This window comes from Thamnophis elegans, chromosome 3 (genome assembly GCF_009769535.1).
Source record: "Thamnophis elegans isolate rThaEle1 chromosome 3, rThaEle1.pri, whole genome shotgun sequence".
Classification (NCBI taxonomy): Eukaryota; Metazoa; Chordata; class Lepidosauria; order Squamata; family Colubridae; genus Thamnophis; species Thamnophis elegans.
The window spans coordinates 32,458,646-32,478,311 of NC_045543.1; the positions used below are offsets into that span (position 1 = coordinate 32,458,646).

At 41.7% G+C, this 19,666-nt stretch overlaps 1 protein-coding gene and 1 long non-coding RNA gene across 2 annotated transcripts in view; one reads left to right on the forward strand and one right to left on the reverse strand.

The window, feature by feature from the left end:
- On the reverse strand, nucleotides 1-7,876 carry LOC116505877. The gene is made up of 3 exons (XR_004254981.1): nucleotides 7,795-7,876; nucleotides 2,453-2,602; nucleotides 1-734 (listed from the first exon to the last, which is right to left on the reverse strand). It is a non-coding gene; the product is annotated as an uncharacterized LOC116505877 (long non-coding RNA).
- RCBTB1 (RCC1 and BTB domain containing protein 1) overlaps nucleotides 7,820-19,666 on the forward strand; it is a 25,757-nt gene continuing 13,910 nt past the window's right edge. Inside the window, exons 1-5 of the mRNA XM_032213343.1 lie at nucleotides 7,820-8,132; nucleotides 10,498-10,684; nucleotides 14,817-14,967; nucleotides 16,049-16,215; nucleotides 18,640-18,798. Coding sequence (XP_032069234.1) covers nucleotides 10,562-10,684; nucleotides 14,817-14,967; nucleotides 16,049-16,215; nucleotides 18,640-18,798 — 600 coding nt within the window. The 5' untranslated portion in view covers nucleotides 7,820-8,132; nucleotides 10,498-10,561. The remainder of the gene's footprint in view (nucleotides 8,133-10,497; nucleotides 10,685-14,816; nucleotides 14,968-16,048; nucleotides 16,216-18,639; nucleotides 18,799-19,666) is intronic.

A 19,666-nucleotide genomic window follows, 5' to 3' on the forward strand; every position in this document is an offset into this window, starting at 1 on the left:
GTAAAGGTAGGATATAAATATGTGCTGTGACTGAGTTAAAGGTTACTACAGAGACAGAAAACAGATCATAACGTCTTATGGGCCTAGCTTCTGGACAATCTGAAATGTTAAGACTGAGTTTTTGCTACTTTTTCTGCCTTCTAGTGGTCATCTGGAGATTTGAGCACAGACTTGTAGCTGTATGTAGCTGAAGAATGCAAACCAGTATATTACAATTATTTTTGGTTCTGAGTTTTAAAATGCTAAAAGACATTTTAATAAAGTGATTGCAATATTTGACTGCAAGAAGTTGCAATAATTCTATAAACTAGCAAACCAATTATTGGTTATGATCAACTACTGAATCTCTCAGTGGAGATAATGAATAAACATTGAAAATATTTACAAATTTATTAATCACATTATACAGTAGGGTTTTCCTTTGAGTAATAACTTTTTGAAGGACAAAATATTTCTTTCTATTTTTATAAACCTTTGTTTCTTTTTGTGATAATTTACACTTTGTCTTTCTATGTTTCCTCTTTAAGTTGAATCCTAAATACAAAGATTTGTAAAATCTTCAATGGAAAAAAGTAGCATCCTTTTAGTAATTCCTTTCTTAAGGCTAATGGAAGAGGAAGGAGGCAATTTTTCTCTTCTTGAATTTTTTTTCCACCCATTTTCTCCAAAAACCTGGAGCATCTTCTGGAGAGGATTCCCTCTTTCCTGTTCGCTTGAAGAAAATCTTGCATCTGCTAGAGAAAATTAGTTCAATTTTATCTAAAAAGCAAATGTGTACAATGCTAATTTAAGGTTTAGTGATCTCTTGGATTATGTTTCCTACAGAAAAAAATTACCATGTAATGAACCACAAATGTACTTCTGAGAGCTTCTGATTAAGACTGACAACAAAACCTGAGGGAATAAAATCTTGAACAACTGATTTAGTAATCTCCGGAAATTAATGCGTTGATTGATATGCTGTGCCTATTTTTAGTAAATCAAGTATTGATTATGTGAAATTATGATTTCATTTAAAAATTTTCCACTACATTTGTGTTGACAAGATACCGTGTTTCCCCGGAAATAAGACATGCCCTGCTAATAAGCCCAATCGGGCTTTTCAGAGCATGTGCAATAAGCCCTCCCCAAAAAATAAGCCCGCCCCAACTATTTAAGCACATGCGCAACCGGTCCCCAACATTACCACTGTACCACCTACCGGTACAGCTTGCGGGGCAAAAAGAGGGCTTGCCGCAAAAACAACAGCAGGCAAAGCAAAGTGCTTCCACCTCCCGCCCTTCCCTCCCACGCAAAAAGAGCCTGCTGCAAAAACAGCGGTAAGTGAAGCAAAGTGCTTCCATCTCCCGCCCTTCCCTCCTACACAAAAAGAGCCCGCCACAAAAACAGCGGCAATCCAGCAATGTGACCACCCCTCCCGCCTGTTTCTTCTCGCGCAAAAAAACACCGCCCACCCCAATGGTAAAGGCAGCCTGCCTGGTTCCCTTCCCCACCGTCCCTTTAGTGAGGGGTGGCGGGGGGGGGGAGAAGCAAGACGCACATCCTAGTGCTACCAGACTGACAGCTCCGCTGCATTCCTCACCCTTTTGTCCATTGAAGCTCCTTGTAAAAAAACCTCGCAAGTTGAACTCATGAGGTTTTTTTTACAAGGTGATTCAATGGGCGAAAGGGTGAGGAACGCAATAGACCTAGATAGGTAAGAGGCTGGCCTCACTTCTCCCCCCCACCTGCCACCCCTTGCTAAAGGGACGGCGGGGAAGGGAACCAGGCAGGCTGCTTTTACGATTGGGGCGAGGTGGCCGGTATTGGGTCATGAGGTGCACCTCTTACCTTTCCAGGTCCATTGCATTTCTTGCCCTTTCGCTCATTGCATCCCTTGTAAAAAAACCTCGCGAGTTGAACTCATGAGGTTGTTTTTTACAGGAGGATTCAATGGGAGAAAGGGCGAGGAACGCAACGGACCTGGAAAGGTAAGAGGCAGGCCTCGCTTCTCCCTCCCCCACCTGTCACCCCTCGCTAAAGGGATGGCGGGGAAGGGAACCAGGCAGGTTGCCTTTACCATTGGGGCGAGGTGGGTGGTATTGGACCGCGAGGCACGCCTCTTATCTTTCCAGCTCCGTCGCGTTCCTCGCCATTGTGTTCAGGGAAGCCCCAGGTTAAAAAATACCCTTCTCATGACTTCAAGAAGTTTGAACTCGCGAAAAGTTTTTTTTTTTTTTTTTACCAGCCGCTTCCCTGAGCACAACGGCGAGGAACGCGATGGAACTAACTGGAAAGGTAAAAGGCGTGCCTCGCTTCTCACCTGCCCCAGAAAATAATAGCCCTCCCCTATAATAAGGCCAAGGCCATATTTCGTGGGGCAAAAGAAAATAAGACCCTGTCTTATTTTGGGGAAAACATGGTAGCAAAATTACAACTCTTAGGTAGGTCAACAAGTACTTAAACAATTAACCTTAGCAACTGAAATAAATGGCTCTGCATCAGCTTGGCAGGACGGCCGAGTAAAGTCCTTCTGGGCTTTGTCCTGGAGCTTCAGCTGCTCCATGTCTTGACAAAGATGAGACTGTAAAAGTGGATTTCTTGCTCTGGGGAGTCAACAAACCTAGAAGGGGTAAACAAATCCAAAGAAGACAAACTTAGGCTTCAAAAACCTTAAAGAATGAGGGTGGGGCCAAAACTAACCATATTAGATTTAACATAAATTAACTCTTGAATTTGCATACCAGGAATTAAAAATTACCAGATATAAGAGGATAAAAACCTGATTTCGGAGCAGAACAGGCAAAAAGGATTTAAAAATCTGAAATAAGCTAGCAAAATCTTAAGACACATTACCAAGAAACATCCAGATCATAGGAACTGTTTTCTTCTGTATTTATGAGGTTTTAGCCACCATAACTTAAGGATACTGTCATCTGGAACATGTTTAGAGGAGAAAACAGGACTTGGCTGGAAACCAAGTCCTATGACACATGTCTAGAAGTGCTATATTCTAAAGCAGTGGTCCCCAACCTTTTTATCGCCGCGGACCAGTCAGACGAGCCTCCCTCGGCCTTCCGGACCGGCGGGTGGGAAGGCGGCCATCCTGGGCGCGCGTTCCGCAGGGCGGGGGGGGGCTTCCTTCACGCCAAGGCCGACAGCCCACGAGGCCGCTCCGCCTCCTCCTCCTTGGCCGTCGGGGGAAGGGAGGGGGAACCGACCCCGCGATCCGCTCGCTCGGGCAGCCCTTTTTCCTCGCTGCAGTTCGGCGGGGGAAAAAGATGGCCCTGTGTCCTACTTCGGGCGGGCGGGCGGCTGGCGCGGCGGAGGCCGGCTGCTTCCGAGGGGGTGGGCCTCCGCGCCGCGCTCCATGAAGGGAAGAGGGGGAGAATGCGGGCTGCGGCCGAAGGGCCCCCGAGAGCCCCGCCGGCCTGACACAAAAAGCGCTGCGGCGGAGGGGAGGGGCGGGAGGCAGGTGACACTCCAGGAGGGGGGGCAGAGCTGCGCCGCGAGTCTTACGTAAAGCCCCCCCTCCCCGCCTCGGTGGAGGAAAACATCTCCCACCTGGGTGGGGCTGCGTGCGAAGCGCCTCTCGGAACGGCAAAGCTCCCCAAGTTCCCCCGAAACGGCCGCGCTGCGCCCCTCCCCCCCGCAACCTTAGTTTCTCCTTGGGAGGAAAATGCAGCACCGCCGCCCCCTCCTGCCCCCCCCTCGTCATTCCACGGGGCAGGCGGGCCGGGTGAGTCCGCGGACAAAGTTTCATCTCCCAGGCAGCCTCCGCCAGCAGCATCCCAAGTTCGGGCCGAGGCCGAGGCCGCCGCCGCCGCCCCTTCCCTCACGGGGCGAGCAGAGCAAGAGGGCGGGGGGGGAGATCGGGCCTCCCCTCGCCCCCCCAGCCCCGCACATCTGGGGCGGCGGGGGGGGCAGAGAAAGGGCGCGTTCATGAGGACTACAAAGTTGCAAATATGGCCTCCGGCCGCTGCAGCGATCATGGCCCCCGGCCGCTGCGCGGCCCGGTGCCAGGTACTCCACGGCCCGGCACCGGTCCGCGGACCGGGGGTTGGGGACCACTGTTCTAAAGGAAGATTTCTTGGTAGTAAAAAAAACTATCACTGGAAATGACCACCTTTCAATTTTTGAATGAGCAGTTTTGCTTAGCAAGTCTGCCTATGATACTTTAGTTTTGTTTTGTTTTTCCTGCTTTTGAGTCAGGTTTGACTCCTTGCAATTGCTTGTGGTTTTCTGGGGAAAGTTTTTGGGAAGTGGTTTGCCCCACTCCTCTTTAGGGCTGAGAGTAAGTAATTAGCCAAGATTGCCCAGCCAGCTTTCATGCCAAAGGCAGGACTAGAAGCCATGGTGTCCTCTTTTCTAGCCTTAACTACTACACCACACCAAACTGGATCTCACACAATACCATTAAATTATCTCACCTATTTTCTTGAGTCAATACTATATCATAGACCAGCAGAATAAAGAGGATTATTTGGTCGCGTGTTGCCTTTTTACTTGGCTCGGATTCTGTCTCTGCATCTCAACCTGGAGAGGCAGGAAGCCAATTCTCCAGCACCTTTAAGCAAATCAACTCTCTTCCCCAACACAAGGATGGGAGGGTATCTTGTATCTGCCCTACCATACAATTTCACTTGACTAGAGCCAGCTAGATCTGGCCATGGCATGATTACAATGTTGGTGATTGCTGTGGCTGGGAAACAACAAAACACCATTGCAAGGGACCAACCAATGCCTTGTGTGAACATCAGTGATGGCAGCTTTAGAGTGACAGCTGGATCTGTCAAGGGAGTATTGAGACAATTCCCTGAAGTGGGTCAGTTGTTTAACATGGTTAAACAAGTTATCTGGGAAATGCACTGGGGTTTTGTGTATATGTGTGTGTGCACATAAAACTTTAAAAAACAGCAAGAAAGTAATCCTAGCAGAAGATTCAAGACATCCAGGAGATGTAAGAACTGATCTTGCTACCCCAATGTCTCAAAAATCCCCAAGTGTTTCATTTTTCTACAATGAAGACAGAAAATAACGGCAAGACCTCAATTCCCATAATTGGATCAAGGAAGTGAATTAAGTCACTCGGAGACCATTGTCAGACCATTGTTTAAATTAATGTATTCAATATATTGTATTATCAATGTATTAAATATAATGCATTATTATATTAAGTATTTTAAAGCTATAAAACAATCTAAAGGTGATATTAAACAGTGCCAAGATAATATAAAAACAATAAAAGGTCAATACAGAGAATGGCACCACAAATAAGAACTACAGATAAATATTCTATGATATATTGAGTCATTTATTTCAGAGATGTTCCTTTACCTAAAATTTGTACATCCTCCCTAATCATGTTGTGAGTCTCAGGCATCCTCACATACCCCCACACCTTCCCCAACCAGAGCTGTATCCCTGTGCAATCTCCTTGACCTGCACAGCTCCTCTTGTGAATCCCCATCCACCCTTCCCAACCTGTGTGCCCCCTCTCATCTAACCCCTTGCACTTTCATGCACCCTCCCCAACCCACATGGAGGACCCACTTCCTGACTAGCATGGTGCCTCTTATGGGAGGACACGCAAGATCCATTGGAAGTGCTACACAAATTGGGGAGACTGCATGGGACCACAGTATGGATCAGGAAGTGTGCATGAGTGTGCACAAGAGGATGCCATGGAGGTTAGGGAAGGCTTTTGGGTATATGGTGGTGTGCAGGAGGTACCATGTGGATTGCAGAGGGTGCATAAAGTTAAGTCAGTGGCAACCACTAGGAAGCTGTCCGGGAGCATTGGCAAGCCTGATCAACTTTCAGCTTCCTGCTGGCTTCTCCATTGATTGCACGAAGCTACCAGGGAGCTTTGGAAATAATGATGTGGCATTGAAGCAGCAGCAGTGCAGCCTGAATCTGCCACAACGTCCCCAAATTTCAGTCCCATGGGAGTCATGGGTCATGGCATTCTGTAATGGGGCTCATTTGAGGTGTCTTGGTTCAAAAACTGTTGCTCTGTGACATACAATTCAAGGTTACAAATTAACAGACAAAATAATTTAGAAGCATATATATATGGTATCTCTAATAAAATAGCAATAAAATAATTAGGTTCTAAAACTTCAACAATACAAAAATGTTATCTGGCTGTGAAAAGACCATAATGCAGGTATGTAGCAGCATCAGAGAAAACATCCTTTCTCAAATTTTACTCTATGGCCATAATAGATAAATGCAGAAATACATGTTTCTCTAGAGAGATACATTGAGAAATACATATTTAAAATAGTCATTTATTTATCCTATCATTTTACTGATTTATGAGATTATTTATGTATGTATGGCAGTTCCCCTAAGGGTCAGTGCTCATCTCTGTTTCAAAGCCAAAGAGCCAGCACTATCCAAAGATGTCTCCGTGGTCATGTGGCTGGCATGACTAAATGCCGAAGGCGTACGGAACGCTGTTACCTTCCCACCAAAGGTGGTTCCTATTTTTCTACTTGCATTTTTACATGCTTTTGAACTGCTAGGTTGGCAGAAGCTGGGACAAGTAACTCACTCCATTACATGGTACTAGGGGTTTGAACCACCAAACTGCTGATCTTTCTGATTGACAAGTTCAGCGTCTTAGCCACTGTGCCATTGCATCCCTAATATATATGTAATGGAGTGAGTGAGTTACTTGTCCCAGCTTCTGCCAACCTAGCAGTTCAAAAGCATGTAAAAATACACACATACAAACACACACACAAACACACACACACACACACACACACACACACACACACACACGAAGCAGCAGAACAACATAGAGGCCGAAACAAACTGTAATTTGAAGAAAGGGGGGGAGAGAAACTATTATTTACACAAGGCAGCCAGAAAGTTCTCAACTCTCAACGTAATATCAACCAAGCCTTTTAAGAAAACGTTTTATTAGTAGTACAGCAACCATTGAAAATGTCTTTCCAGCATCTTCAAGTGAAAGGAAAATCTGATTAAGCGAGTGAGGAGGCAGTGGAGATAGGTAGCTTTTGCATAGTTGCTCCCAGATGCCCAAAGTTCAGGGCATATTTGCTGTCAACAGCGCTGGGTTAATGGGCTAGCAAAAATCTGTTTCTTTCCACTCCAATCTGTGGGTATGCCCTACAATTAAAATAGAGCCACCTGTGAAATATTAATATGAAGCTCTCCTAAGCAGAATATGCTTATTCAGGACAACTTTTTAAATCATCTATCCTACATACGCCAATCAAATGTGGTTTATTCAACAAGCCACGATTCAAACAACTAGGTTTTTTTCAGTGCATTGTGAGAAACTAGAGTAGTCTTTTTCTCTAAAATGAGTTCTATTATAGAAATGCTTCTTTTGACTTTGTAGACCTGTTGCATTATTTTTCTTCGATCAGAGCAGAAATAAGTGAAAAGGCAAACGATTTGAACGCAGCTGTTGCCTCTCCGCCGTCGGTTCCCCCATCCCGCAAAATGATTTCTCTCATGGGAAAACCGGGGCGGATCGGGGGTGGGGGAATGAGAGTGCTATCAGATCTGGACTGCAAAACTCCAGGCAACCACTAGATGGCAGTGTTGTAAAGTGATAACAAAAGCTTCATGATTTTTGGCCAGCTAGCGCTGTCCGCAACATTACAGCCCAGATTTACTAGACAACCTACTTTGCTTTTTAAAAAAAGAATCAGGAAAACTAAAAGCACGAAAATAAATGTTTCTGCCTAGTCTTTCTCTAGCTTCACCAGAGCGAATCAGAAGAGAGAATGCAGAAAAACGCGCAAGAAAAGACGCAAGCATTATCAATCTCACGCATTGCGCATGCGCTCGTGGTGGGTCAGTGCCTTTGCTTCTCCGCTTCCTGCTAGCCCCAGGGCGGCTCGGCAGAGTCCGCGCTTGCAAAATCTGCAACAGGTGTGGAGAGGCGTGGGGGTCTCCGCTCCTGGTTTAAAAGAGGCGCCGAAGGAGCCTCCGCCCACTTCTTCTCTTCACGCCTAGCGAAGCCGCTCCCTGCTATTGGGCCGCCCTGCGCTGAGCTGGTTCCGACGATTTCCTTGCCTTGCCAGCAACTGGGAAGTGGGGGGGCTGCTCTTGAGAAGGACTGGCAGCTGCCCCTGTTTTTCTTCGGTGACTTCCTGCAGAAAGACCAGGTTGGCCTCTTTTCTCCTATCTTGTTACGCATGTAGGTGGAGGAATAACGGGAGCGTCTGGCTCTTGCGTATAGAGGGGAAAGAGCGGAGGGAGGAGGGAGGATTCGATGGCTGCAGTTTGGAAAATACACAGCACACGCCTCGGTCTCTTCCGGGTTGGCTCGAGTCTTCGGGGAGGGGTGGACAATCGGGAGGTCCGGGACACGGACACCAGCTGGGTTTTCTTAAGAAACAAACCTCTCAAGATTTCGTTCTCAAACCCAGGCTCTACACAAAAGACCCAGATTATCCCCCTCCCCTTCCCACAATAAACCAGTTTTGAACTACATTATTTTTACCTATTTAATACGTACAACATAATGTAAGTATAGAACAACTTGCATTTTTAAAGTAAAAAAAAACAAAACCCTAGAAACCCAGACAGACATTGAAAAACTCAGATCTGAGTTTAAAAACCCAGCATTGGCAACGTTAATCGGGAGCCACGAACTGCGAATGGGGTGCCTTCCCTGGACCTTCCCAGAGAATAGAACGTCTGTGAACCTCTCCCAACTGAGAAAAAAGAGCATCGTGGTTAATAGCTTGCTCAGAAAGCTAGGAAATAATATATATTTGTTCTTATCATACATTTCCTGGACTTGCTTTCCTGTATAACCAAGCAAAATATACTGGGAGATGTGAGTTACTGAATGAGAAATACACTTCTCATCTTCTAAGCAGAAGCCTTAACTTGTTATAAAACAGCAACTTTCTGAAGGAGAAAAAAAATCCTGCCAGGTTTTTTGTTGATGTCCTGATGCGTTTGTGCATCCTGAGTTCTGAGCATTTCTTACTTCATGCCTCCAAATATTTAAATGAGACTTAAGCTTTCCCAATTGTTTAATATGCTGATGTTTTATTGTTATTCTGCACAATATTTGTAGATTGTGAATGTGCTGATAAATTATTTCTGACTGTGCCATGTTAAGCATTCAGAAACCTCTATAGTACTGATCCTCTATTTCTGTTATGTCTACCTTTTAATATTCATATTGTATATCTATTTCCTTTAATGTTTTTGTAATAGGTTTATTGTGACTTATATTAGCACTTAAGATGCTGGAAAGATTCAGTAGTGTTAGAGTTTTATCTAGGACTGTAATACTTTTTAGAATGTAGCTTGAAAAAATGCTGGTACCAAGAAGCTATAACTGTGAATGATGCATTGATAGTTGCAAGTTCCTGATTTCCTGCAAGTGATATGAGCAACATTGCTCTTTTTTTTTCAGATTTTTACATACATGCAGCAAATGCAAGGAACAAAATTAAGCCTCAAAATAAATGGGGGAAAAATAAATTAGTTCAAGATTAATATTAGGGGCACTACAAGGGTGCTTTCTCTGAGAGAGGGGCATTGTTAATAATAGGTTTTTGTAATTACAGAAGGGTGATGATGTAAGTTGGGCAAGAAATCATCAGATCAGATAAAGTGACTTAATTTAGAAATTCCCCCTTATCAAATCCCACTTCTTCCACCTATTGGGAAAAAGATTGTAAAACGATTTCTTTTTGTTAAAAATCTTGGTGCTGTGAAAGAATCCCTGGCATTTTTTGCAGGGGCAGGCAGAAAAATCATGTATGCTACTTATCAAAATGAATGTCCTAATTTGTATTACTTGTAATCTCACATATACAAGTGTACTTTTTGACAAATTCATTACGGTGTCATACGTAGCACTGCAACACTTTGTCCTGGCAAAATTTGTTTGTTATAATCAGTTTCCTTCTGTGAGTTGGCTTCAATGAACTTCCGGCAAGGCAGGCTGTGTGACTGCTTATCTTCTAGTTTAGATCAAAATGCTTCAGGAGATGAAGTTAAACACAAGGGAGGTGCCAAGTCAGTAGGATCTGGGTAGAGAATACAGTTCTTACGTTTACCCAAACAGAATCAAAATTTGGCTCTTGTTTCAGAATTTTTGCCTGACAGCGAGTTTCATGCACTATTCTACCACATCCACTTTTTTCCGCTAGCTTATACATTTTCCCCACCAAATGGCGATAGATTTAGAGTCATAGATATTGATGATTAATTGACAGTTATCTTTGTGAATTTATGTACGTATGTACTGTAATACAAGGATATTGCACCAATTGATGCAAAATGTGGTAGGCAAAAACTTTTCAGACATGAGACTTTAATGATGAGCAAAAAAGAAACAAGAAGTTATTTACCCATTTATTTTAATTATTTCCCCCTCCCTCTTTGGACCCTCTGTCTAATAACATTTTGGGCAGCCCTAAGATCATCATGACACCCATGAAAGACCCCACCACAGAAATGGACTTTATTCATACTTGAATAAGAATGGATTCTCTTTTTCCCCAGAGAATACTGTGAAACCATTTCAAATGACAGATAAAATAACATTCATAACTCCAGCAAAGTTATAATGGAGGTTGGGAAGTGGCCTATATTTACATTGCTTTCACCTCAAGAAATGGCAACTATTCGAAAAGCATGTGTATTCGGAACATCTGCCAACGAAGCTATATATATCACCCACAGCGATGAGGTAAGATTATAGTACTTACATGGGTGTGTTCACTTTCTCTGTTTGTACCATTGTTTGATATCTAGTGGGTAATATAAAAATGACAAGCTTTTGTTTTAAGATTGCAATAGCATACATGTACAATTAATCAGTATTTAAAACAATTCATTGGCATCCTTCAGTCTCAAAAGACTATGGCATCATGCTTTGGAAAGAGGCCCTAACGCAGCATCTGATGTGGCTAAAAAGTCCAATTCGGGAGTGTCAATCCCTTCCACACTGAGGGCAGATACATTCTGTCCCCTGCCCAGCCCCCAGATTTCGCTGGTTCCGGGGCTGTCTCTTTGCCTCAGCCTACCGAACAGGTGTCTCTTCGAATTGGAGAAGGCCATGCTGCGTCTTTAGCCTCCAAGTTGAACGATCAGAGGTCAAGATTTCCAGCTGTTAATGTCCATTCCCAAGGCCTTTAGGTCCCTCTTACAGATATCCTTATATCGCAGCTGTGGTCTCCCTGTGGGGAGCTTTCCCTGCACTAATTCTCCATACAGGAGATCTTTCGGAATCCGACCATCAGCCATTCTCATGACATGCCCAAGCCAGCGTAGATGCCATAACATAAACCTCAGTTTAAAGAAGATGAATTTTGTAGTTTCTTCGTTACAGCTAAAATTAATATTTGTAACCCACTGAAAAATAAAACTGAGCATAGAGTCCACTACGCAAATATGAAAACAGAAAACAAGATTTTATAAAATAGGTAACCATAAGTAGGACTCACTTCCTACTTTACTTTGGTTCACTTTCAAATACCCTGCATACAATTACCGAACACATATTTTGTAACCCCAAAATAAAACCCTACACCCTCCCCCCCGAAGGCTGCATCATATCTCAATGGAGGGCTTCATCAGGAAGTATATAACAGAACTCCATTCTGAATCTGAAGCCAAGGGCAATCAGTGCAATGAATTCCTCTCATGAAGTCCAGTCCAGATTGTGGCTCTTTCATTGCTGCACATCTCCATTTCACTTTTTTTTTTAGAATGTACTGTACTGGAACATATCAAGACAAAATTGGGGTTAAGAAAGTTGCTCTGTGATTTTTATTTTAGGATTTCTTGTCTGTTTACTTTACTTGCATAGAGGTTCAGTGCCTTGGATCTGCAAATGGTCCAATACATTAACATTTGTAAATTAATCTGATGCCTTCTATCTCTGACCGATGGGATATCCAAGAACCGATTTCTTCCCTTTCAATTCAGCAGAAATCCACAGGGTGAAACTGCTCTGTTCTGGGATGGGATTAAAAGACACTTGGAGTTGAGTTGCTTACTGCAAAAATCCTACAGTGTCAATAGTCCCCTAGAACAGTGTTTCTCAACCTTAGCAACTTGAAGATGTCCGGACTTAGAAACTTGAAGATGTCCGGACTGGTTGGGGAATTCTGGGAGTTGAAGTCCGGACATCTTCAAGTTGCCAAGGTTGGGAAACACTGCCCTAGAAAACTAATGAGGAGCCACTAATGTCAGTGGATTTAAGCTGTGAGCCTCTGTTTAATGCTTGGCTTGTGTGACTTTTAGAGATGGGATGGAGAGATAAGTAGCTTGTTCTAACCAGCTCGATTCCAGGCACCCATGAAGGTTTGAAGCAGACAGAGAAAGATGGGAGGGTGATTCAGAACACTTAAAAAGGTATGCATGCATGGAAGGACTATAAAGAAGGAAGCTAGAGTCTGTTCTGGTAGACAGTGCGAGAATTCAGAAGCACTAGACAATTAATGACTTGGTAGAAGAAGGAAGGAAGGAAAGGAGAGAAAGAGAAAATCCCAGTCCAAAACATGGATGTATCTTCAGCTGCCTTACTCTTCTGTTGCTATGAGAAAGCGGGCCAATGAGCACGTCTTTTTCTTTGGTGAAAGGCATCTTTAAATTTTGAATGATAGGCCAGGTATTTCATATGAAAAGGAGTAGAACAAAGAAGTTTTATTTACATGTAATTCAATATGATTGCTTTTTTTAATAGAAAAAGTATTTCCTTTATCACATTAAAGATTACAATTTTTTATTTATTTGTTTTTATTTACAATTTAGGTTATTTATTTGAAATTAAGTTTGGATATTATTGTGGCCAAACCTTAATATTGCACATCTTTATTGTCCACCACCACATTTGGTGTCAGCTCTTCAAGGTGGCCAAATCAGGAAAAGGGACTGCTCAAGACTGATCAAGCTCTACTTTATTGATTTATTTATTAAATCGATTTCTAGGCCGCCTAATCCTGAAAGTGCAATGGCAACAGAATCTTGAAAAGCCTGCTTGTGTTTACTTTCCCCTCCCTCTTATACCCAAAGGAATTAAGGCTAAATCAGCTTACGTTTCTTTTCAAGCTTTCTCTTTCTTTTTTGGGCTTGAAGCATGTTGTTAACTGTTACATTGTTTCTCCAAGGTGACCTACACCTAACAAGAGCAAATTGTTTTACGTGTCAGAATACAACTCACACAGACATGTGCCTGTCCTCTAACAGGTGGAAATGCCTATATGGGGACAGTTATTACTATCCACACTAGGTATAAAATATATTTTGGTCATTCCTCCATACAGGTGAAACTCAAAAAATTAGAATATCGTGCAAAAGTTTATTTCAGTAATGCAACTTAAAAGGTGAAACTAATATATGATATAGACTCATTACATGCAAAGCAAGATAGTTCAAGCCGTGATTTGTCATACTAAGTATCTTGCAGTGTGTGCCTCTCCATTCTTCCTCCATACTCTGGATCCTTGGTTTCCAAATGAGATGCAAAAGTTGCTCTCATCAGAAAAGAGGACTTTGGACCACTGAGCAACAGACCAGGTCCTGTTTTTCTTTAGCCCAGGTAGGATGCTTCTGACGTTGTTGTTCGGGAGCGGCTTGACAAGAGGAATACAACATTTGAAGCCCATGTCCAGGATCTTTCTGTGTGTGATGGGTCTTGATGCACTGACTCCAGCCTCAGTCCATTCCTTGTGAAAGTCCCCAACACTTTTGAATGGCCTTTTCCTGACAATCCTCTCCAGGCTTCAGTCATACCTGCTGCTTGTGCACCTTTTTCTTCCACACTTTTCTTTTCCACATAACTTCCTATGAATGTGCTTTGATATAGCACTTTGGGAACATCCAACTTCTTTTGCAATTACCTTTTGAGGCTTTCCCTCCTTATGGAGGGTGTCAATGATAGTTTTCTGCACAACTGTCAGGTCAGCAGCTTTTCTCATGTTTGATTCCTACTGAACTAGACTGAGAGACCATTTAAAGGCTCAGGAACCCTTTTCAGGTGTTATGGCTTAATTAGCTGATTAGAGTGGGACACTTTGAGCCTAGAATATTGCACCTTTTCACAATATTCTAATTTTCTGAGATTGTGGATTTGGGGTTTTCATGAGCTGTAAGCCATAATCATCACAATTATGACAAATCACAGCTTGAACTATCTTGCTTTGCATGTAATAAGTCTATATCATATATTAGTTTCACCTTTTAAGTTGCATTACTGAAATAAATGAACTTTTGCATGATATTCTAATTTTTTGAGTTTCACCTGTATATTCAGGGAAACTTTACAATATCTGACTGGTTTCAAACCAGAAAGCAGTCAGGAACTAACCCTAACCTTTCTGCAAGTTGAAATAACAACTAAAATTAGGTCAGTTATCTTAAAATAAATAATTACCCATGTAGTGTCATGAGACACTACAGATTAAGAAAGTACTTCAAATTCTGCTACAGGAACCTACTTTGTTACTTTGTACAAAAACAGCTACATATTTCTGTGTTTTCACATGGCAAAGTAACTATACATCGCTACTTTGCTATGTGAAAGCAAACTCTACATAAAAGCATAAAACACAGAAATGGTTTGGTCATTTGGAAACATTTTCAACTTGAAACTGTTTCAGTCCCAAGACACTTCCAAATAGCCTGCCTGAATTTGAAATGATGTACAGAGTCTTAAACCTGATTTATCTTCTAACCGTCCCTTATTCCATATTTATAAATCGCAGTTTAATTGCATATCTGTTATACACCGCAAAGTCAATTTGGATTTTTTTTTTTAACATGCCAGAAATGAACATATCCATGTCAGCTCATTGATTTTGCTTTTTCCCCCCCAGGTTTTTGTATTTGGACTAAACTGCAGTAATTGTCTGGGAACTGGAGATAATCAGAGTACAATTGTACCAAAAAAACTTGAAGGTTTATGCGGAAAGAGGATCTGCAGTCTTAGCTATGGAAGTGGGCCGCATGTGATCCTTAGTACAGAAGGTGGGAAACTTTTTCTGAGCAGTATTAGAGGCACAAATCTAAGCACGTGATTCTTAGTTAGGGGGAGCATGCAAAAATGGTTGTAGTGAGAGAGTCTGCTTCTGTCAGTGGCCCATCATCTTGGTGTGAATTGCATTTGCCACTTTTCTTCCCCCACAATAGGTTGGACAGGTTTTTTGCAGCCATGGACTGCATTTTTTTAATGTGTTTCTATCAGTGACTGAGGGTCATGGGGTGGTGGTGACATAATTATATCTTTACAGGAGATAGAAATTGAATGTTCATTCCTTTTTAATTTTTAAATATGATATATGGTGAAACAACATTCCTTGTGTCAACCAGTATTTAGAAGTTAGGTTTTCAAAACTAAAGTAAGTGCATGTTTAAAGCCTGTTGGAAGTTTAGTTTGCAAACATGCTGGATAACATGCTCATTTATGTTCCTTTAGTTGATTGATAAACTATATCCCATTGTTGCTGTCAAGTCTTTTCAACCAATAGATAGATTTTCTGCAAGACAGTTTGTCCCACACCTAGCTCCAGATTTTCCAACCATGCAGATGTTGTTGTAATTGAGTTCAAACATCCATCTTGCTTCTGGTCATCCTCTTTCTTCTTTCTTTCCATTTTCCCCAGCATCATAAACTTCTGAAGAGTGTCAGATCTTTGGATAATGAAGTTCCTTAGTTAAAATAACTGTAATGTTTAACATGGATAAATGTATGTGATAAGCTTTAAAGATGAAGAGTATATTGCTCATTTACATTCTTCACACTACAGAAAGAATGTGTGCATTTAATTTTAACTAATTGCTCTTTAACTTTTTCCCAGTCAAGTAATGCCAATTCATTCAAGTTCTCCAGTACCACTGCATTATCCTCCCACAAGACAAGTCATTAGAGAATTTATCATAATAATCATAATAAGTAGATAAAAAAGCAAACCCAATCTACACAACTGACTAGCTATGTGTCCAAGCATAATAATAGTGCTTATTAAAATGTAATCTTGTTTTGTCTGATTAGGTATTCAAATGTTGAATAATTGCATGTTTCATCCTCATTTTGTTTATTCTTGGGTAGATGGTGAAGTTTATGCCTGGGGACATAATGGATATAGTCAGCTTGGGAATGGGACAACCAACCAGGGTGTGACGCCTATTCAGATTTCTACTAATTTACTCACTAAGAAAGTAACCGAAGTAGCTTGTGGTTCCCACCATTCTCTTGCATTATCATCTGAAGGAGATGTAAGTTCTGCTTTTCTAACTAGCTATTCAGTTTTTTGCTGTTAAGAATATACTTTTGGTTTGAAAATTGTCTTTGAAGAAAGGGTATTAATACTACCATTAATCTGTGTTTTTTAGTGAAATATCTCAGATGTTATTTTAATAAAAGTTCTTATCTTTAAACAGGAAATAAGCTACTCTCGGCAATCTGATTTCATGCAGGTTTATATTTTGTACAAAGTATTTGGTAGCAGCAATAAAAAACAAGATTTCATGCGTAAAAATAAAGGTTGAATGGGCGTCATTGATTTGGTGCCCAGTGAGACAGTGACCTATTTTCTTTTAATCTAGTAGGAGGCTTTCTGATTCAAAAATAAAATTTGGAATAATGATGGTTGAATTTCCCCTTTGCTTGGAAAATTATAAGTGCTGAAATTTCTAAATTTTTCAACTGGATAGAATAAAATTTATAGATATACTATACCTGTTTTAGTAAGAAGAGGACCAGTTGCAGAAAAAATGTATGCAGAAAGTTGAAACTTGGCTCCTTTAAATTGTGTAGGCACATATTTAAAGAAAGTGTCTGACTCTGGGATAACATTTGGAGGCAATGTGGTCTCTTCTGTGAGATTGAGCCTGTTTAATTTCATATCTGACAGGTACTAGAGTTTATTTGTTTTGCATGAAGGGGATAATGTTCCATTTCAAGTCTTGAAAGCTTACAGTTAGTTTTGAAGTTAGTTTTAGTTTATCAGATATAAACCTTTGAAATTTGCCTACTATGAAAAGTGCTATAACCTTTGGAGATAGTTTTGGACATGTAGATCCTGTTGCTAGTTTACCTTTTATCATTGTACATGAGTTGAAGGCTGTTTGCTCTTACTTACTTACTTACTTACTTACTTACTTACTTACTTACAAGAGCCGAGGTGGCGCAATGGTTAAATGCAGCACTGCAGGCTACTGCTAGATCAGCAGTTCAGCAGTTCAAATCTCACCGGCTCAGGGTTGACTCAGCCTTCCATCTTTCCGAGGTGGGTAAAATGAGGACCCGGATTGTTGGGGGCAATATGCTGACTCTCTGTAAACCGCTTAGAGAGGGCTGAAAGCCCTATGAAGCGGTATATAAGTCTACTGCTATTGCTATTGCTTACTTACTTACTTACTTCCTCATGCATCGTAGTGGCGTAGCATTCTTCCTCCTCCTCTAGTATTGAGGATTGGGCCACCTAACAGTAATGAGCACACATGGTCAGGCTTGCATGGTCAGATTTTTTTCTTAAAGGAAGAATTAGGAAGAAGAGAGAGAGAGAGAGAGAGAGAGAGCCCTCATGTTGCTGTAGGCATACTTGCGGCTTTCTTTAAGGTAGAATACAGTTCTCTTTCTTTCCCTTCACTTCTATGTGACTTTTGTTTTCTTTTGAAAAATGCAGAAAAGACTTGTTGGATAGAAGGCAACCCACCTCTAATGCATGGGCCCTACTTTAGAATGAAAAGAAATCAGGAAAAACCAGAGGAGAAAGATTGTGTTGTCCATCCTCTACCAGTGAATGCTGAATGCTGGAAGCTGAGAAAAATGCAGTCTGATACTGGAGGAAGGCAAACAATTTAAAGCTGATAGCTGCCTTTTCCTTTATCCAGTGAATCTGGGCCATTCCTTCATTCAGGGATGAACATTACATTTAACTTGTAAAACAGTATTTAAACTGTGTCTGTCTTTGGGGGGAAAAAGGTAATAACAGGGATTGATTCCAAATGGGATCCCACTTGACTGGGTCCCTGCTCCAGGTTCCTGCAGAAAAAATGTTCGCTTTCTAACTTAAGGTTTGCTGGATATACTACAAGGTAAAATCCACACTTTCATTAGCCAAGTGTGTTAGAAGAAACTCCCATATCAATGGCTTTGTGTTGCCAGTAATTAGAAGTTAATCACATCAGTATTTTGAAGTATATCATAAATGCCCATGCTACTTGTCTGTGGCTTGTAAAGTGAGTTACTTTGGTACCTGTATTGTTAAACAGTATATGCTTTGGGGAAATGTTTCCGTGGCACAACATAACCGCAAACGTCAAAAGCGCGCCGACAACACCACGGCGCTAAAACCGCCATGTCAAAAGCGCGCCGACAACAGCGCGCCGACAACAGCGCGCTGACAGAAGCGCGATTTAACTTAAGGTAAGGTTTAGGGTTAGGTTTAGAGTTAGGTTTAGGGTAGGTTTAGGGTAAGTTTAGCGTTAGGTTTAGGGTTAGGTTTAGGGTTATTTTTAGGGTTATGTTACAGCGCGCTTCTGTCGGCGCGCTGTTGTCGCGCGCTTTTGACATGGCAGTTTTAGCGCCGCGCTTTAGTCACACGCGCTTTAGTCTACCGCGGTTTTGTGGTGGAACCAATGTTTCTGCTCACCTATTAAGGTTTGTATTTCTCCCTCTTTGTTCTTTGTTAAAAGGTATATGCCTGGGGCTATAACAACTGCGGACAAGTCGGGTCAGGATCAACTGCAAACCAGCCAACTCCTCGCAAAGTCTCCAGTTGTTTACAGGCTAAGGTAGCAGTCAGCATTGCCTGTGGTCAAACTTCTTCCGTTGTAGTCATAGATAATGGGGAGGTAAGCATCTGGTGGCCTTCCACATTTGCCTCTGATTCTGCAAACAGAAGTGTTAAAGTATTTCATTACAACAAAGTGCTGTTTAATTATTGGGATTTAAAAAAACAAAAACAAAACTCATCTACTTGTTATGCAGGCCAATATTACATTTTACTTTCTTGCACAAGGATGTTTTCTTCGCTGACTAGAGCCTGTTTCTGAAGAGAATTCTGGAGGATGTTCTGTTGGTAGTGAAAATGGCATTTATTGGTAAAGTGGGGAGCAATTTTTAGTCAATTTCCTTCCCTTGCACTTTTAAAAATTCTCTGGAGGATATGAACTAGCACAGAATCTATAAAGTTGCCAAACCTTGCAAAATTTTCAAATTAAATTTGGAAAAACGCTTAACAAGGGTATATATTTCAAATAAAGTACAAAGGATTACTTCAAAAATTATGATAAGTTTTAAAGCATCAAGTGTCTATCTCTGTTCAGTGAGAAAATCTGTCTCAAAGCCTTGAATTTCAGCCAATTGTGTGAGAAGGTGTACATTTGATGTGAACCCAAAAATAAAATAAAAAGTGTGATGTGAGGAGATGAAGCAAAGAGCTGCAGAATGAAGACAGACCTTGCTCTTGCTCTCCTGGAGACTGGCTTAATTCAAAGGAAGAGTTACCTTTTTGTTCTCTTTAAACATATGTCCAATTAAAATAGATTCAGATGTAAATATGAGCAATTCAGAGAAATTCTCTGAAATTCTGCAGTATCAGTGATACCTGGGAAAAGATAGCAGTCATAGCAATAGCAGTTAGACTTATATACCGCTTCATAGGGCTTTCAGCCCTCTCTAAGCAGTTTACAGAGTCAGCATATCGCCCCCACAGTCTGG